Source organism: Neoarius graeffei, chromosome 18 (assembly GCF_027579695.1).
Source record: "Neoarius graeffei isolate fNeoGra1 chromosome 18, fNeoGra1.pri, whole genome shotgun sequence".
NCBI classification, from domain to species: Eukaryota; Metazoa; Chordata; class Actinopteri; order Siluriformes; family Ariidae; genus Neoarius; species Neoarius graeffei.
In genome coordinates this window covers 29569592-29586405 of record NC_083586.1, presented here as the reverse complement: position 1 = coordinate 29586405, position 16814 = coordinate 29569592, and the positions used below count along the sequence as shown (strand labels likewise).

At 41.7% G+C, this 16814-nt stretch overlaps 1 protein-coding gene across 1 annotated transcript in view; it reads left to right on the top strand.

Moving 5' to 3' along the window:
- The window catches only part of blzf1 (basic leucine zipper nuclear factor 1), a 35244-nt gene that overhangs the window by 17381 nt on the left and 1049 nt on the right, over window positions 1–16814 (top strand). Inside the window, exons 4-5 of the mRNA XM_060899477.1 lie at window positions 3028–3227; window positions 13383–13511. Of these exons, the coding sequence (XP_060755460.1) occupies window positions 3028–3227; window positions 13383–13511 (329 nt within the window). The remainder of the gene's footprint in view (window positions 1–3027; window positions 3228–13382; window positions 13512–16814) is intronic.

The window sequence follows — 16814 nt, the reverse complement described above, 5'->3', positions numbered from 1 at the left end:
AGAAACAAACCAACCATATAAGAACTCTAGACAGTACACAACCTGGGTTGGTCAGGACCGCTATGTGATCACACAGTGTGCAGGGAAGAAGGAGAGAGGTGCAGCCTGAAGAGGTGCGTCTTCAGTCTGTGCTTGAAGGTGGTCAGGAAGTCAGCAGTTCTGACCTTAATGGGATGGTCATTCCACCAATGAGGAACCAGGACAGGTAGCAGTCTTGAGTGGAGAGAAGGAGGAGCCAGGCAACCAGTAGTAGCAGAGCATAGGGATCTGGCTGGTGTGTAGGGGTGGATCAGTCTCTGGAGGTATGCTCGACGTAACCCTTTGAGAGCCTGGTGAGCTACCGCCAGCGTCTTAAATTTGATGCAAGCTGCGATAGGCAGCCAGTGCAGGTCAGCAAGCAGGAGGGTGACATGGGAAGAACGAAGAAGGTTGTAGACCAGACGAGCTGCAGGGGTCTGATGGCAGAAGCTGGAAGGGCAGCAAGGAGAGAGTTGCAGTAGTCCAAGCTGGACAGGATCAGCAGTTGAGTAGAGTAGGTGGTGGCAAAAGGGCGGATCCTTCAGATGTTGTAGAGGAGGAATCTACACATCCGGGTCACTGCAGCGATGTTCGCTGAGGAGGAGAGTTTGTCGTCGAGCACCACCCCTAGGTTCATAAGGTATCCAAAGTGAAAAATCACATCCATTTCAACAGTTTTTCAAGGAGAACTGAAGTCATTTTTCAACTTGCTTTATTTCTTAATTAACGTGTTATTCAATGACGTTTTCGGTTTTAGTAACCTTTTCTCGTGACTCGTATTGGCAACTAATTGCAATTAAATATTATACTTATCGGCCTATTCGGTTTTTAGCCGTGTTGAATTTAGTTCGTTCGGTCCATGGCAGGCGTCACTTATCCGCGCGATCTTCACGAGACTTGTGCGAGACTTCGAAACGTGACGTGTCAGTGCCGCCATTTTGAAAACTTTTTTCCAAACGAAATATTGCACAAAAACGAGTTTAAATGACGATTACTGCCTACTTTTTTCAAACTTTTTGATTGCTACCAAAACAAACAAAACTTCCGGCTTGATTACATCAGCATTCGAAAGAGGGCGCACGCGTCTTTTGACAACATTGGCAGATGTCGGTCACTTTGATTTCCGCTGGACGTTTTACTTCCGTCCTACGACGTCTCGCACAGGTCTCGACGAATCTCGTTTACGGCCATCGCTTTGACATATGGACTGATCTATTACAGAGCATATTTCAAACACTCATAACTTGCTATAGCAGCGACAAAATAGCGATCAAAAATGCATTCCGATATTTTTAATAAAATGAGAAATAGAATTTGATGATAAATTTGCCTTCGGTTCTCCTTTAAATGCAGAATTTCCAGGCCTGTGCAGCGATATTTGTACACGGTGGTGACCACAATCCGGAGAGGACACTTTTTAACGGATTCACATTTCAACCACGTGTGAAGCTCTGCTGCAAATGTCTCGGTTTCAAGTCCTTTTTTTTTTTTTAAAACTGTGCAACAACAGTGTTCTGCTTCAAAAGAGAAATATTTTCTTTAAAAAAAATCATTTACCACCGCATCATATGGTCAGTTTTCTGGAGAGGGCATTTTTGACAGACAAAGGAGATCATCGGAGACACTTGGTTTATAAACCTGTGTGACTTCCACTTAAGTGTCTTTTTCTCTTGTGAATGAAAGTACTGTATACGTCCCAAAGTAAAAGCTAGTCAGTGCTTAAAAAATGCGATTCTGAATTTAACCAGTAAAACGTAAGTGTAATAATTAAAGCAGAATTAAATGAAATGACCACAAGGTCAGAACTGAGCCTGAATTTGACTCTTACAGACATTTATAAGCAGTTTTATAAGTTGCATTACTGCTGTACAGAAGGTGTGTCCCTGAAGAATAAAGTATAAGAAGCTCCAGCATGCGCGCATATATATATACCGTATTTATCCTTATAGAAGCGCCCTCCCTATTTGACGCGCCTCCACGATTTTCAGAGCTAGAATAGTATTTACCAACCATTTTCTTCATTTAACAAACTTTAAATCCAACAAACCACAACAGAGACGTTCAATTTCACCGCTGATTTTTTTTTTTTACCGGAAATCGCGTTAGTAAACATGGACAGTATAAAATACGGACATTCACTCTGCTGCGGATATCAATACGGGTGCGAGCGTGTTGAAAATTATTTCGTAACAAATGGAGAAAGCTGAGCCGAGCCGCCTCACGGCTGTAATGCAAATTGCTTTCCTCCTCAGTATACAAGTGCGCTTCCATGTCAGGGAAAAAGAAACTACCACTGCTGCCTATGTAGTGCCCTATTTATGCAAATAGGAGGCATTCAGGATTCAGCCATGACACGGAGCAAAAACATGGCTGAATCCTGAATGACAACTATTTGTATAAATGGGGCACTACATAGGCAGCAGTGGTAGTTTCTTTTTCCCTGACATGGAAGCGCACTTGTATACTGAGGAGGAAAGCAATTTGCATTACAGCCGTGAGGCGGCTCAGCTTTCCCTTTCGGGCGCTCTCGTTTTCTGTTAGAATTTGAATTGTGACGTCACTACAAATAGTTTACTTACCAGTGTTATCCTTATAAGCGAGCTGGACATTGTTTAATTGACTTTTTGGACATATAACTGTATTTTCATGTGTTTCAAAATAAATGTTTTAAATTCCGATGATTTTGTCATGTTCGATTTTTGTCATTTAAGGGTCGAAATTGACGCTCCCCCTTCATGTTTTGCATCGCGCCCGGGCGCGTTTATTAAGATAAATACGGTGTGTGTGTACGTGTGTGTGTGTGTGTATATATATATATATATATATATATATATATATATATATATATATATATATATATATATATATACACACACACACATACACTGGAACTAGTTTCAGGAGTTAGTTGGTGTTATTCAGAAAGATAACCATGATTGTGAAACAGCCCTTAAAATCAACAACATGCAGAATGATGCAGCTCCTTTATCGCATGAATTTCCTGTGCAGGTAAACCGTGAGCTGAAGAAACTTCTTGTGGCCTCAGTAGGCGACGACTTGCAGTATCACTTCGAGCGACTGTTGCGGGAGAAGAACCAGCTCATTCTGGAGAACGAGGTTCTGGGACGCAACCTGGCGCATACGGCCGAGCAGCTGGAGCGCATGAGCATTCAGTGTGACGTGTGGAGGAGCAAATTCCTCGCCAGCCGGTCAGTCTTTCCACACAGGATGTAGTCTAGAGCAAGGGTTCTCAACCTTTTTCGACTTTAAGGCCCATCTATTCTGAGTCGGGGCCTGTTAAAAAAGATCAATTATTTTGGCTGACCTATTCTATTAGAATCTAATAATCTATTGTAAAGTGTATTGATGGGATGCAACATCACTCCCTGTTACAGATGGAAGACCAGGAATTAAATGAATGCAATAAAAAAAACTGTTTTTAATTGTAGGTACTGTATTTAAAACTGTATGGATGTGCCAGAAGCCAATGCATGCATGCAGGGCATTCTCAGTCAAAAGGGGTTAATGATCCAAAAGTGGAGTCTGGTTCATTAACACAAGAACTTATTGCTATGTTTGTGTTCAGCAAAACAAGCAAGTTATTAAAACCAAGAAGTGGATATAGAAACCGCTCAATGGGATTAGATCCTTACACGCTAACAAAGAAGGATTTTTCCTACAAGTTGGAAAATTATCCATCCGTTGAGTTCCTCAGCATCTCAAACTACCTGGTGCTGCAGGCATCATTCTACACGGGGACACAGATGAAAACCTGGAAGAGCATGGAGGCGTACAACTTTTTATATGTGGCTGCGTTAAAGATCTGGGGATCAGGACACAAGATAGACGGCGGTAGATGGATCTAAGTGCAGGAAGCGTGTTTATTAGCAGCCGTGATATTTACAAAAACGAAAGCAAAGCCGAATCATAAAGCAGAGTATTTAAACAGTTATAAACATGGCTCGAAGCAAATGTGGTGATGATACTTCGCAAAGCCTCTGTGAAAACAGCGTCCATATCTGTGTGTGCTGATTGCACTGAAATCAGTATCAGGTGTTTCCCATAACAACTGGGTCCCAAGAGCACGCACAATGCACCAGACTCCAGCGCATGAAGACGTGACGGTCAAGTGTTCACCTGCTGTGTGACTACAACTTTTAGCTCACGTGTATATCACCAAGCATCGCCACCAAAATGCCTCATTTTCATCGATAACCCATCGCGAGCTGTAGTGTGACCGTAGCTTAAAGGAGACCTGAAGTCATTTTTAAACTTGTTTTATTTCTTAATTAACATGTTATTTAATGACGTTTTCGGTTTTAGTAACCTTATATCGTGACTCATATTGGCAACTAATTGCAATTAAATATTATACTTATAGGCCTATTCGATTTTTAGCCGTGTTGAATTTAGTTTGTTCGGTCCACGGCAGGCGTCGCTTATCCGCGCGATCTTCACGAGACTTGTGCGAGACTTCGAAACGTGACGCGTCAGCCAGGTGTCAGCGCCGCCATTTTGAAAACTGTTTTCCAAACGAAATATTGCACAGAAACGAGTTTAAATGACGATTACTGCCTACTTTTTTCAAACTTTCCTGATTGCTACCAAAACAAACAAAACTTCCGGCTTGAATACGTCAGCATTCGAAAGAGGGCGCGCATCTTTTTTTTTTTTTTTTTTTGCGGTCGCGCTGAAAGAAATCAAATTAAAAGTCTCAGATTTGATTTAATAAAATGTAGCGGCAAAGAAGAAAGTATTCAGCCTTGATTTAAAAGAGCTGAAAGATGCAGGTACTTTGTATTGATTAATGTGGGAAATGCGCTCAGTATAATATGGATTTATCACAAAAACGCATGCATGTATTTATTTCGAAAACCCACCAGCCGACTGATCCGGCACGTTTTAATTGTGCAACAGTAATGACGTAAATACCAGCATGACTGGCTAGTGTCCGAAAACGTTTGGGGTTTTTTTCCCCTCTCTCATTTTACCAATGAGCTCACTGTATAGTCCTCTATATAGTAATTCCCTATATAGTGAACGAGTGAGCAATTTTGGACACAGGGAACGTTGGCAGACGTCTGTCACTTTGATTTCCGCTGTACGTTTTACTTCCGTCCTACGATGTCTCGCACAGGTCTCAACGAATCTCGTTTACGGCCGTTGCTTTGCCATATGGACTGATATATTGCAGAGCATATTTCAAACACTCATAACTTGCTCTAGCAGTGACAAAATAGCGATCAGAAATGCATTCCTGTATTTAATAAAATGAGAAATAAAATTTTGATGATAAAATTTGCCTTCAGTTCTCCTTTAATGAGGCGGATGTGACCTCGGATGCAACCCAGCAATTGGTCTAGAAACACTGGTCTAGACTGTGAATTTGATGTTAATTGATGGAAATTGTTTGCAAGCAGCTCTGGGGGAGGAAAAAAAAAAAGCAGTGGAGGAATGACAATCAGCGTGTACATCACAAGCACTCAAATAGAAATACAAAATTTATTGGCATCCCATGCGACAAAATCTTGATTCTCTCAGACCCTGGAACATTATCCCAACCGAAGCAAAGTTCCCAAACGTGTGTGTTGTGTTGCATGTTACACACACACACACACACACACACACACACACTAATATCCGGGGCGGAGCTGCTCTTAGAAGAGTTTTTTCCTCATTTTTAGCGTTTTCTACTATTTTGGAGGCTCCCCCCCCTTCGTCATTTTAAGTACACAGGCCGAGTGCTTGTTGGCTGCGTATCCTGAACAAAAGCTTCTCATCCCGGATGATCAAAGATTAGTCTCAAATTAGTAAGCATTGCCTCAGGCTGTATTTTTGAATAAGCTTAATTCGCACAGTGGAGCTGGGTGCAGACTGAAACCCTACAGGTGTCACGACCATGACCTCATCAGAAGGAAATTGTAAATATAGTCAAACGTTTCTATCAAAATCAAGATTGCGTAAGAGTAAAAGCTGCTGCTAGAAAAAACAACTTTTTATCAGCACTTTTTTTTTTTCTTGATAAAGCAAGAGCACGTTGGTCATAAACAGTCTGAGCAAGCGGAAAGAGCAACAAGAACTTGATATTGATCAAAATAAACTTGATGGGTTTATAAATCCAGCACTTGAAATCGACTGAGGGGGTAACGTGGGTGCGCGCCGACTCTGATTAAAATCCAAACATGGTGAAAGTGATACAAAGTTAGAATGGAACTTATTCTTGTTGAATTGCCAGGTTGTATGTGATCACGTACAGTGCTGATGTAATACCTCTCACCCAACTCCTGATAAGCCTGACACCTGTCAGCAGATAAGCTTTTTCCATTTATCCCCATCTTTAAATAATTCGGCTTCCGTTACAGAGTCCAAAGATGATGATGCCCTTTATTGTCACTAGTCACATGTACCAGCAAAATTAGCCGTCAACCTGTCCGTACATATACAGCATACAATTGACATAGGGTAGACAGGACAGGGATAAAGATAAAAAGGAAACACAACATGAGGAGAGATAAGGAAAAAAAGAACCCCCCCCCCCCCCCCCCCCCCCCCCACACACACACACACACACACACACACACACTATGCTCCTGTCAGGAGTACAGTGTGGGAACATTTAAAAAACCTTTGCACATAAGCACACAACAACGCAAGTACACTTTAAACACGGGACTTGAGGGGGGAAGGGGAGGAGGTAATCCAGCGCAAGCAAGCAGTCGTCTGCTCCTGCAGCCATGAAGGCGCTGGTCACGCACCCGCTTGTCACACTGGGGGTAAAAATGGCGACCGCGGAGAGTTAGAGAAGGAATGCGAGTGTGTCTCCCGGCAGTGACCTGCAGGGGGAAATGTTTCCTCAGCAACGGCCTGAACCGAGGCCGGTGCTGTCTCAGGGCGCCGAATGTCAATAAGATATGAATTGTTTGGTCTTTCCAGACGCAGTCTTTGCACGTCCACACCGCTCGTCCATATCTGTCCATTCCGTCCATTCTATTCAAATTGATCTCCGAAAAACGTATTCCTTGCAAAGCTGAAAGCTGCTCCGAGATAACAACCATTTTGTGGTTAAAGTTCTGAATGTCCACAGTCCGAGTGTCAACAGCTTTGCCCACCACTCCAATCATATCGGGCAGCTTTGTGGGGCTTTGAACAGCTGTCACCGTTGTCTGATTTCCTCGATATGCCAGAGCAATGCCTAATCCAATCAGCAAAAGTCCTGTAATCATGGTTCCGAATAGGTAGATATCTTCAATGTCCTCCACAGAAAGAATCCCCAGGCATACGACCCGCCACCGCTCCCACGCGTCCATCGTGTAACCAGATCTTGAGCTTACTGTGAGCGACTCGGTAATGTTTTGGATCCATCGCTTTCTTGGCCATCATCCGGTTCTTTTAGTCATAGGTTTCAAGATGAACCATTTCTCTGGTATTCGTTGGTCCTCCATTCTCTTCATGTGACCAAACCACCCAAGTTGGGCAGGATACAGGACACTTCATCCAATGCCATTTTGTCCAACAGTTAAGACGTTTCGTCTAAAGCCTTTTTCATACGCACTGTCAATTATTTTATATTTCAGGTATTTGTTCAAAAAAAGGAGGAATTCTCAGTGGAATTTGACTGAAGCAAAACACGTTTTTTGCAGCGTGTAGTTTAACCACGTGCCAAACGCAAGTTGTGAAATCTAATGGCGAGTAAAGATCGCCCCAGACTCTCCTTTCTTGGCGAGTGTGTTCAAAACAGTGGGTTCCTACCTAGTATTCATGGAAAATCCAAGAAATATTCAACAAAAACTCCTTCCTCGCACCGGACTGCGCGCACGCCTTATTAAGACTGGCTGTATGATGAATTAAACAGCTCTACTGGACTCAAAGTAATGGTAAGGGTCGCTCGTTTACTTTACAAAAATGTTGTCCGCTTCGGTCAGATTCTATTGAGAATTCTTCTTTCGGATTAGTTTAAAAATATTCAGCAATTTGTCGCACATATTGTCACCTCACTATCATTAGGTATACAGTATGTTTCCGTTTATTACGGAGAGACGCAGTCATAAACCTTCTTAATGCACTCCCTTAAATGAATTTTGGTTTGTTGATGTCTCAGTCTTGTCACACATATTGTCCCCACATATAAAATAATTGATACCGCATATGAAAAAGACTTTGGACAAAATGTCTCAACTATTGGATGAAGCGTCCTGATCCTGTTGGGCGCACGCCACAAAAGTGAGGACACCTCTCCTTTAGAAATGGCTTAGTTTTCCCTTTTTCTCTTTTCCGTTTCCATTCCTAGGTCAATTTATTCAGTGTATACATCCTTTTGAGCTTGAGTAACTCGAGCAATATATATCCAGCAGTGGCTTGCTAGGCCGATCCTGCCTTTACCAGAGCCCCTTTAGCCGCCTCTGTCCATAGACAAGAGCATAATCCAGGATGCACCATGAGGAGGTGGGGCTGGGCTTTGCGTCCCGCTGATGTAATAATGGAAACGAATACACAGCTCTGTGAACTGTCGAGGCGTGTGAAAGCAAAGTGGTCACTTCTAGGTTCTGGAGCAGTGCACTGTCAACAGGCCTGTTCACTTTTCTCAGAATTACTCAGGATTAATAAATAAAATTTTACGAGAGAGAATATATCTAGGTGACCATCATTGTGCCTGGGTGCAACGCACAAGTATCACGTGTGTGTGTGTGAGAGAGAAATGCTGGCTAAATCTCATATTAGGCATGTAACAATTCATCCAATTCGCAATATGATCCGATTCGTGATATTGGGTTCACGATTTGATTTTCCTATGATTTTTGTTTTTGGAAAAAATTATTTAAATGAACAGAATTTTATTACCCCCAAAAAGCAACATTTATTTTCCTATTCTTTATCAACTTAAATGCTCCTTTTCTTAAATTAAAAAAAACAACTTTTGTTTCATTTTCTTAATAACCAACAATAATTATTTACCCACGTTTGTAAAGGTTGGAGTAAAATATAATAGCCTATTAACTAAAATATATTCCTTCGGTTAAAAATGGAAAGTTGATAACAAACAAGCCTTTTTTTGAATATACTTTTATGAACATCTGTACTCCTTCCATTCACATCTCTTTTCTTTAGCTTTCAGCAGTCTGGATAGAGAGAGAGCTCTGAACTTTCTTGTTAAATCTATTTGCAATCACACAACAGTTCGTTCCAATTTTCCATAGATCTGTAGTTTTGTGTGTTTTCACAGCATTAGAGCGGTGTTACTTCCGCTTATGGTGAAGTCACACGTATTCCTGCTATTTAAATAATAATGGCTGGCTTTTTTTCATGGTATATCAGATATATTTTATTCAACTAGCATGATGTTGAACGAGTTGAAGATGAGTTCAGTATCATGCTAGCTGAATGGAATATATCTGATATACCATGAAAAAGATTTATTAATAATAATACGCACTCTTCTTATCAGCATTCTCGAAGGCTGACGCTAGCTTACCTGTGATTCGGTGCTGTTAGCGCGGCAGTCCTGCTCGCTTCCAGTCAGTGTAGCAGTAGTGTTGGTGAAGGCTGATGCTAGCTAACCCGTGACTCAGTGCTGTTAGTGCAGCAGTCCAGTTAGCTTCTAGCTAGTGTAGTGCTAACGCAGTCAAGCCGAATAATAAGATTATTATTTTCCCTGTGTAATTGACTTAAGTACGATTCGCACGGGATAAGTATTACCTATGGACCTCTGGTAATTCGCAATTACCCCCGCACCTCTGTGTTATTGTGTGGTGCATTCGGACGGGATAAGCAAAAGTCTGTAATTCACTGAATTTACAGACATTGTGACCGGATGTGTCGTAAGTTCACAGCATCCTGTTTCATCTTGTAGACAGTAGAGATGGGATTTATGGCTCTTTGATGGGATCCGCATCTTTGTGATCCGTTCTTTGAAAAGAGCCGTTCAAAAGACTGGCTCATTTGGCTCTTTTTAAATATTTATTCAGTTTTAAGAAGACAGCGTCTAAAGAAGCCAGATCCCTCTGCTTAGACAGTGACATCAATATTTCTGGACATACCTTTTATATAAAGCAACCTAGACTTACATTATTGTAACCCCTAAACGCTCATAAATAACCATTAAAAAACAATGAGGGCTTCAATGAATGTCCATGCAGAACGGCTTTTCTGTAAAAAAAAAAAAAAGAACCCACTCAAGAACATAGTTATCAAGAACGCAAGAATATTTTATAGAAAAACACTTGTTTTACAGAAATATTTAAGTCTGAGACACAAAATAGATACAACTACAATAAATATAACACAAGAACTAGTTATCACACAAGAACATTTTAACAGAAAAAAACAAACTTTCTATATTAAAAATATTGAAATTGTAACAAAAATAGATACAACTAAACAGTCAGATAAATAGATAGTTATAACAAGAGCACAAGATTATTTTAATAGGAAAAAACAAACTATTAATGCAAAAAATATTATTAGAAAAATTGATACAACTAGACAAACAGATAAATAAATAAAATACACAAAAATAGAACAAACAAAATGACGATAGAATAAATTAAATGAACGTCTGTGCAAAGTAGTTTTCCCACAATATTATCATTAATATCACACAACAACATTATAAACTATATACAAAACAATTTGAACTATTAGGCAAACAGATAAAACTTGAATAAATAAAAGGCAAATGCTGTTTAGCCTACTTCTTGTCCTTGGGCAAAAGCTTTTTCATCTGAAACACAGTACAGAAAAAGAACGACAGAAAGAACGGCTCCCCCAGCTCGAGACTCGGTTCTCATCGTTCATGCCTAGGAGCCGTTCAAAAGAATCGGTTCGTTCGCGAACGTCACAACACTAGTAGACAGGAGTTCAAAATGCTTATCTGGTTCAAATACGGGATAGGCCTACTACCACTTGCCCCTGAAATGCTGTTTGTCAAAATTTCGCCCGTATCCTCCATTATTCACTCCAGAAAAGTACAAGAGACGCGCGTTTAATAATTACAAACACAGACATGCGCATTCACACGGGACTTGTATTACCACTGGACGTCTGTGTTTTGCCGAAACACAGTAGGTAATTCGCGGCGGAATTATTACTTGGCAAATTACGGACATGGCGCATTCGCACGGGACTAAGAACTCAGACATTCTCTGCAATTATTCCGAATTACCAGAGGTCCACAGGTAATACTTACCCCGTGCGAATAGGGCTTTAGTTGCTTTTAAAATCAACTTCGACAACTACACAAAACGGAGCGACCTGGCAGCCAAAATTCTCTCTAAACCTTCCGCTTTAATGAAGCAAACCTGGCGGCCATGTTTGTTTACAAACTGGCAATCACTCGCTAGCGTGGAAGTTTTACATCTCCGACGTGCCTCTCTTCCAGTTTTTCGATGTCCGTTGGTCTGTTTTTCTCTTCTAAATATGCGTGAAGAATATCTAATGATGTTTTGGTAGCCTTTCGGGTGTTCAGCGCGTCTTAGTTTCAGTTTATTTATTTAGTAATTAAACCTAGCACTGGATTAGCCTCGTCTTTTCTCTTTCACGGCAGACAACGAAATGATTCTGTGCATGCGCAGCAGGAAAGTTTTGTCATTGGAGCTTCACACGAGCTCCGACATGTGACATCGTGTTGTCTTGACAACGTGCAATATTATAACAATATTGCACGCTCATTCTCCATCGGGGAGAGTGGCGTAATACACAGAGGATAAGCAATATGATGGCAGTATTGCTTGCTATCTATAAACCCGCTAGAAGGGAATAAAATGCATGCTTTTATTCCATGGGAAAAGTGGCCCGTATGTATAATAATGTATTTTATTGCACCCTGTGCTCTCTAAACAATGCCATTATAGCTCGGAACAACAAAGATTACGCAGCCTGATTGATTTTTTTTTTTTTAAGTTCATCAACTTGTATCGTGATTTATTAATGCATCACTAGAGTTTAAAATGTATATCCTGATTTCTGTAAAGCTACTTTGTAACAACGTCCGCTGATAAAATCGCTCTCTAAATAAAGTCATCACGTCGTTTATGATGCAAAACTAATACTTAAGTAGAAAATCTATACAGGCTGGCGCATATAGACCCTTTTCACTCACGTGACCTTCGTAAACGCGACCGCCATGTTGGACATGAAGAAATAACGGTTCATGGCACACAGACCCTTTCGGTTCTCGCTCATCTCGCTGCTAGAATGACTGCTTAGACTGCAACAATAATACCTAACACACATTTAAGTATCCGTCGTAAAGACGTGAAGCTCGTCGAGTGACGAGTGTGTTCACTGATAAGCTAACACAATCTAAAAGTAGACATACCATCACACTGCCCTGGCGCTGTGTACAGTTTACCTTCTATGGTTTGTGCACTCACTATTTGCCATTACTTTCTCCAACCCAGTGTTCGAACTATGCCGATATTTTCGGGGGGTCCCTTTTTTTCCCTGGGGGGGGGCTTGCGCTTGTCTCAGAGCGCGGATCTCCAAACACATGAGAAGCCTATCTTGCGCACATATCACGCGGACTCCACACACGCATCGCGTCTGAAGTCATAACTCATCAGGGGAAATCGTGTCCGCATTGGCATGTTCAAAAAACAACCTCACGTCAACAATGATACCACACGCAAGAAAAAAAAAAAAAACAGTCAGGCTACTCAACACATCTGATCCACAACAGCACCAAAGCATCACTGGAAATCATGTCAACAACCAATCTTCCATTTCAACACGCGTCAACAAACAAATGGCACCACAAACATGAACGAATCGGTCAGGCTACCGATTCCAAACCCACAGCAGACAAATAATTAAATGCATCTTACCTTAAAGCAGAATCGACCGCAAAGGAAGTCCGTTGGCACACTTCCTTTCTACTAGTTTGTCCCCCCAACCTGGCAGCAGCAGTCGTTGTCATATCGGTTTATTTTATCTTTGATGTAAACACAATACTTCGGATATGCAAATGCTTCCCGTTACACATGATTGCTATGTCAATAAACATCATTTTGCCAATATTTTAGAGACCATCCATCTTCTCCGTCGGTCAGCATCTGTCGGGATCCGATAAAATAATAACTCTTGCCTTGTGTGTTGATGGTTACTACATCCAGGTGCACAACAATATAATGGCATGATGGAAGTCTTGCTGAAAGTAAAAACTTTCTTTGATGGCTATATTCCTTTTGATGCTTCGCCGTCGTTCCTCGTTGTTGGCTGTGGTAGACTACTGGTAGTTCATGTCCAAAAGGCGGCCGCGTTTGTCGTGACGTCACATGGGAAGGGTCTATAGGACATTTTTCTATCCCTGTAATGGTTTATAAGCAGCGTTCTCAGACTTCATCACATCCTCTTGCCATGTGTGAATCTAGAGTGATGGCTGAGGAGTTGACCAACGCCCGGGCTGCTCTCCAGCGACAGACTCGAGAGGCCCAGACTGCCATCCAGGACCTGCTGCGTGAGCGAGAGGAGTTCTCCCGAGATATGATGCACACACACAGGTATGACCGAGATGTAATGCACCATGTCCAAACGCAATCGGGTCAACCTTGTGGTTAAATCTGTATCCGGGGTTGAAATAATGTCGCTTCCACACTTCATATAGTATAAGAGCTGTACTAGGTATAACGGTATGCTCTTTAACTAAAACTTCAGAACATGAAATGGGTCCTGGACAAGGGAGGGATCAGATCAGCAAACATGGGGTCAACTTGTATAATCGGATGGGAAGCCATGGCTTAATGGTTATAGAAGTAGCTTTGGGATCAAAAGGTTGCCAGTTTGATTCCCTGAACCAGCAGGAATGGCTGAAGCTCCAAAGGAGCTGGTGTCCGTCCGTCCATCCGAAACACCCTTTATCTCCGCAACCACAAATCATAGCCGCTTGGTACCAAACTTCAGCTTGGGGTTCTATACCGTTTTCAGGTCTATCGCACATCGACTTCCTGTTTACCGGCAAGATATAGTACTCAGCGTAAATGAGTCCACCCGCTTTGAAAAGTAACATCTCATCTCATTATCTCTAGCCGCTTTATCCTGTTCTACAGGGTCGCAGGCAAGCTGGAGCCTATCCCAGCTGACTACGGGCGAAAGGCGGGGTACACCCTGGACAAGTCGCCAGGTCATCACAGGGCTGATACATAGACACAGACAACCATTCACACTCACATTCACACCTACGGTCAATTTAGAGCCACCAGTTAACCTAACCTGCATGTCTTTGGACTGTGGGGGAAACTGGAGCACCTGGAGGAAACCCACGCGGACACGGGGAGAACATGCAAACTCCGCACAGAAAGGCCCTCGCCGGCCACTGGGCTCGAACCCGGACCTTCTTGCTGTGAGGCGACAGTGCTAACCACTACACCGCCGTGCCGCCCCGAAAAGTAACATTTTAAACAATATTTCACTGAACACAATTTCCAAAATGTTGCCAAGACAAAGTTTAATATAACATCTGTTTAACTTATAACGTGAAAAAGTAAGGTTAATAATATAACTTAGATTACACATTTTTTTTCAGTTTTACTCAAATTAGGCTGGTGCAAAAATGAGTACACCCCACAACAAAAACTACTACATCTAGTACTTTGTATGGCCTCCATGATTTTTAATGACGGCACCAAGTCTTCTAGGCATGGAATGAACAAGTTGGCGACATTTTGGAACATCAATCTTTTTCCATTCTTCAACTACGACCTCTTCTAGTGACTGGATGCTGGATGGAGAGTGATGCTCAACTTGTCTCTTCAGAATTCCCTGTAGGTGTTCGATTGGGTTCAGATCAGGAGACAGACTTGGCCACTGAATCACTTTCACCCTGTTCTTCTTCAGAAATCCAACAGTGGCCTTAGATGTGTGTTTAGTCATGTTGGAAAAGTGCACGACGACCAAGGGCATGGAGTGATGGTAGCATCTTCTCTTTCAGTATAGAGCAATAAATCTGTGAATTCATGATGCCATCAATGAAATGCAGCTCCCCGACACCAGCAGCACTCATGCAGCCCCACATGAGGACACTGCCACCACCGTGCTTCACTGTAGGCACCATGCATTTTTCTTTGTATTCCTCACCTTTGCGACGCCATACAGTTTTGAAGCCATCAGTTCCAAAAACATTTATCTTGGTCTCATCACTGCAGAGTATAGAGTCCCAGTAGTCTTCATCTTTGTCAAACTCTAGGCGGGCTTTTTTGTGCCTGGGCTTTAGGAGAGACTTCTTTCGTGGACGGCATCCATGCATGCCATTCCTCTGCAGTGTACGCCGTATTGTGTGACGGGAAATAATCACCCTGGTTTGGCTTTCTACTTCTTTAGATAACTGCAGTGAACTTGCATGCCAATTTTCTTCAACCCTTCTCATCAGAAGACGCTCCTGTCAGGGTGTTAACTTCCCTGGATGTCTCTGTGAGATGGTTGCAGTTCCATCTTTCTTAAATTTTTGTACCACTTTTGCTACAATATTCTGACTGATAAGTAAAGCTTTGCTGATCTTCTTGTAGCCTTCACCTTTGTGGTGTCAGAATTTATTTTCTTTGGGGAATTCTGAAGAGACAAGTTGAGCATCACTCTCCAGCCAGCATCCAGTCACTAAAAGAGGTCATTGTTGAAGAATGGAAAAAGATTGATGTTGCAAAATGTCGCCAACTTGTTCATTCCATGCCTAGAAGACTTGGTGCTGTCATTAAAAATCATGGAGGCCATACAAAGTACTAGATGAAGTAGTTTTTGTTGTGGGGTGTACTCATTTTTGCACCACCCTAATTTGAGTAAAACTGGAAAATGTGTAATCCAAGTTATATTATTAACCTTACTTTCACGTTATAAGTTAAACAGATGTTATATTAAACTTGTCAACATTTTGGAAATTGTGTGTTCATTGAGATATTGTTTAAAATGTTACTTTTCACAGGGGGTGCACTCATTTACGCTCAGCACTGTATTTATGAAATGTATAAGGTAGATTTTGACGCTCTTTCAAACAGGGATGGCAATTATCCGCCGTTTTGAATTTCAATTTTATCATTTTTGTGGAACGTCTAAATCCGTAGAGAAAAGTTTTAGGGGGGGTTGGGTACCTAACTTTTATTGCTGCTACCGAGTTTAGTGTCAAATCGTATCGAAACCACATGTCTCGCGAACAATGCAAGCTTCTATATCGAGTGTAACAATGAAAATAAGCAAACGAGTCTGTGATTGGTTGCGAAGTGAAGGATTCAACCAATGCGAAAGCATGTTTCATTTCACTGACCGCCATTTTGCCTTTAGCTAAATGTCTTGCACGAGGTTTTGAGAGCATTGTTTTCCGCGGAAATATGAAGTTTTTATCACGAGATCAAGAAGCATCGGTCGCTGAAATTGACAAAAATGTCAAGAACAAATTTCGTTGGGATTGGCTACAGCGGACAGTTACTACGAAAGTGAAACTTGGAAAAAAGATCGAGGAGATCAGCGAGACGCTTGAACAGTTTATCGAGAAGTGCGATTTGCCTGGCAAAGCATTTTGCATTTATTGTAACAATGTGATCAACTACGGATCCCGTGGCTGTGTGGCATTAATTGACCATGCTTCTAAGGTCAAGAAACACTCGGATGTTATTGCACTTCGTAAATATGCCTGGGGCAGTCAGAGTAAGTTGTCTTTTTTTCTATTAAACTTTAGATACTTACTTATTTTTATCATGTATTTTTCACACAATATACATGTAAAATGGCTAGAAAATAGGTAGAAGAGGCTAAAACCCCCCGTTCGGAGTTTCAGCTGAAATAAAATTTTCCTGTTGCCATCCCTTTTCAAAATGCCA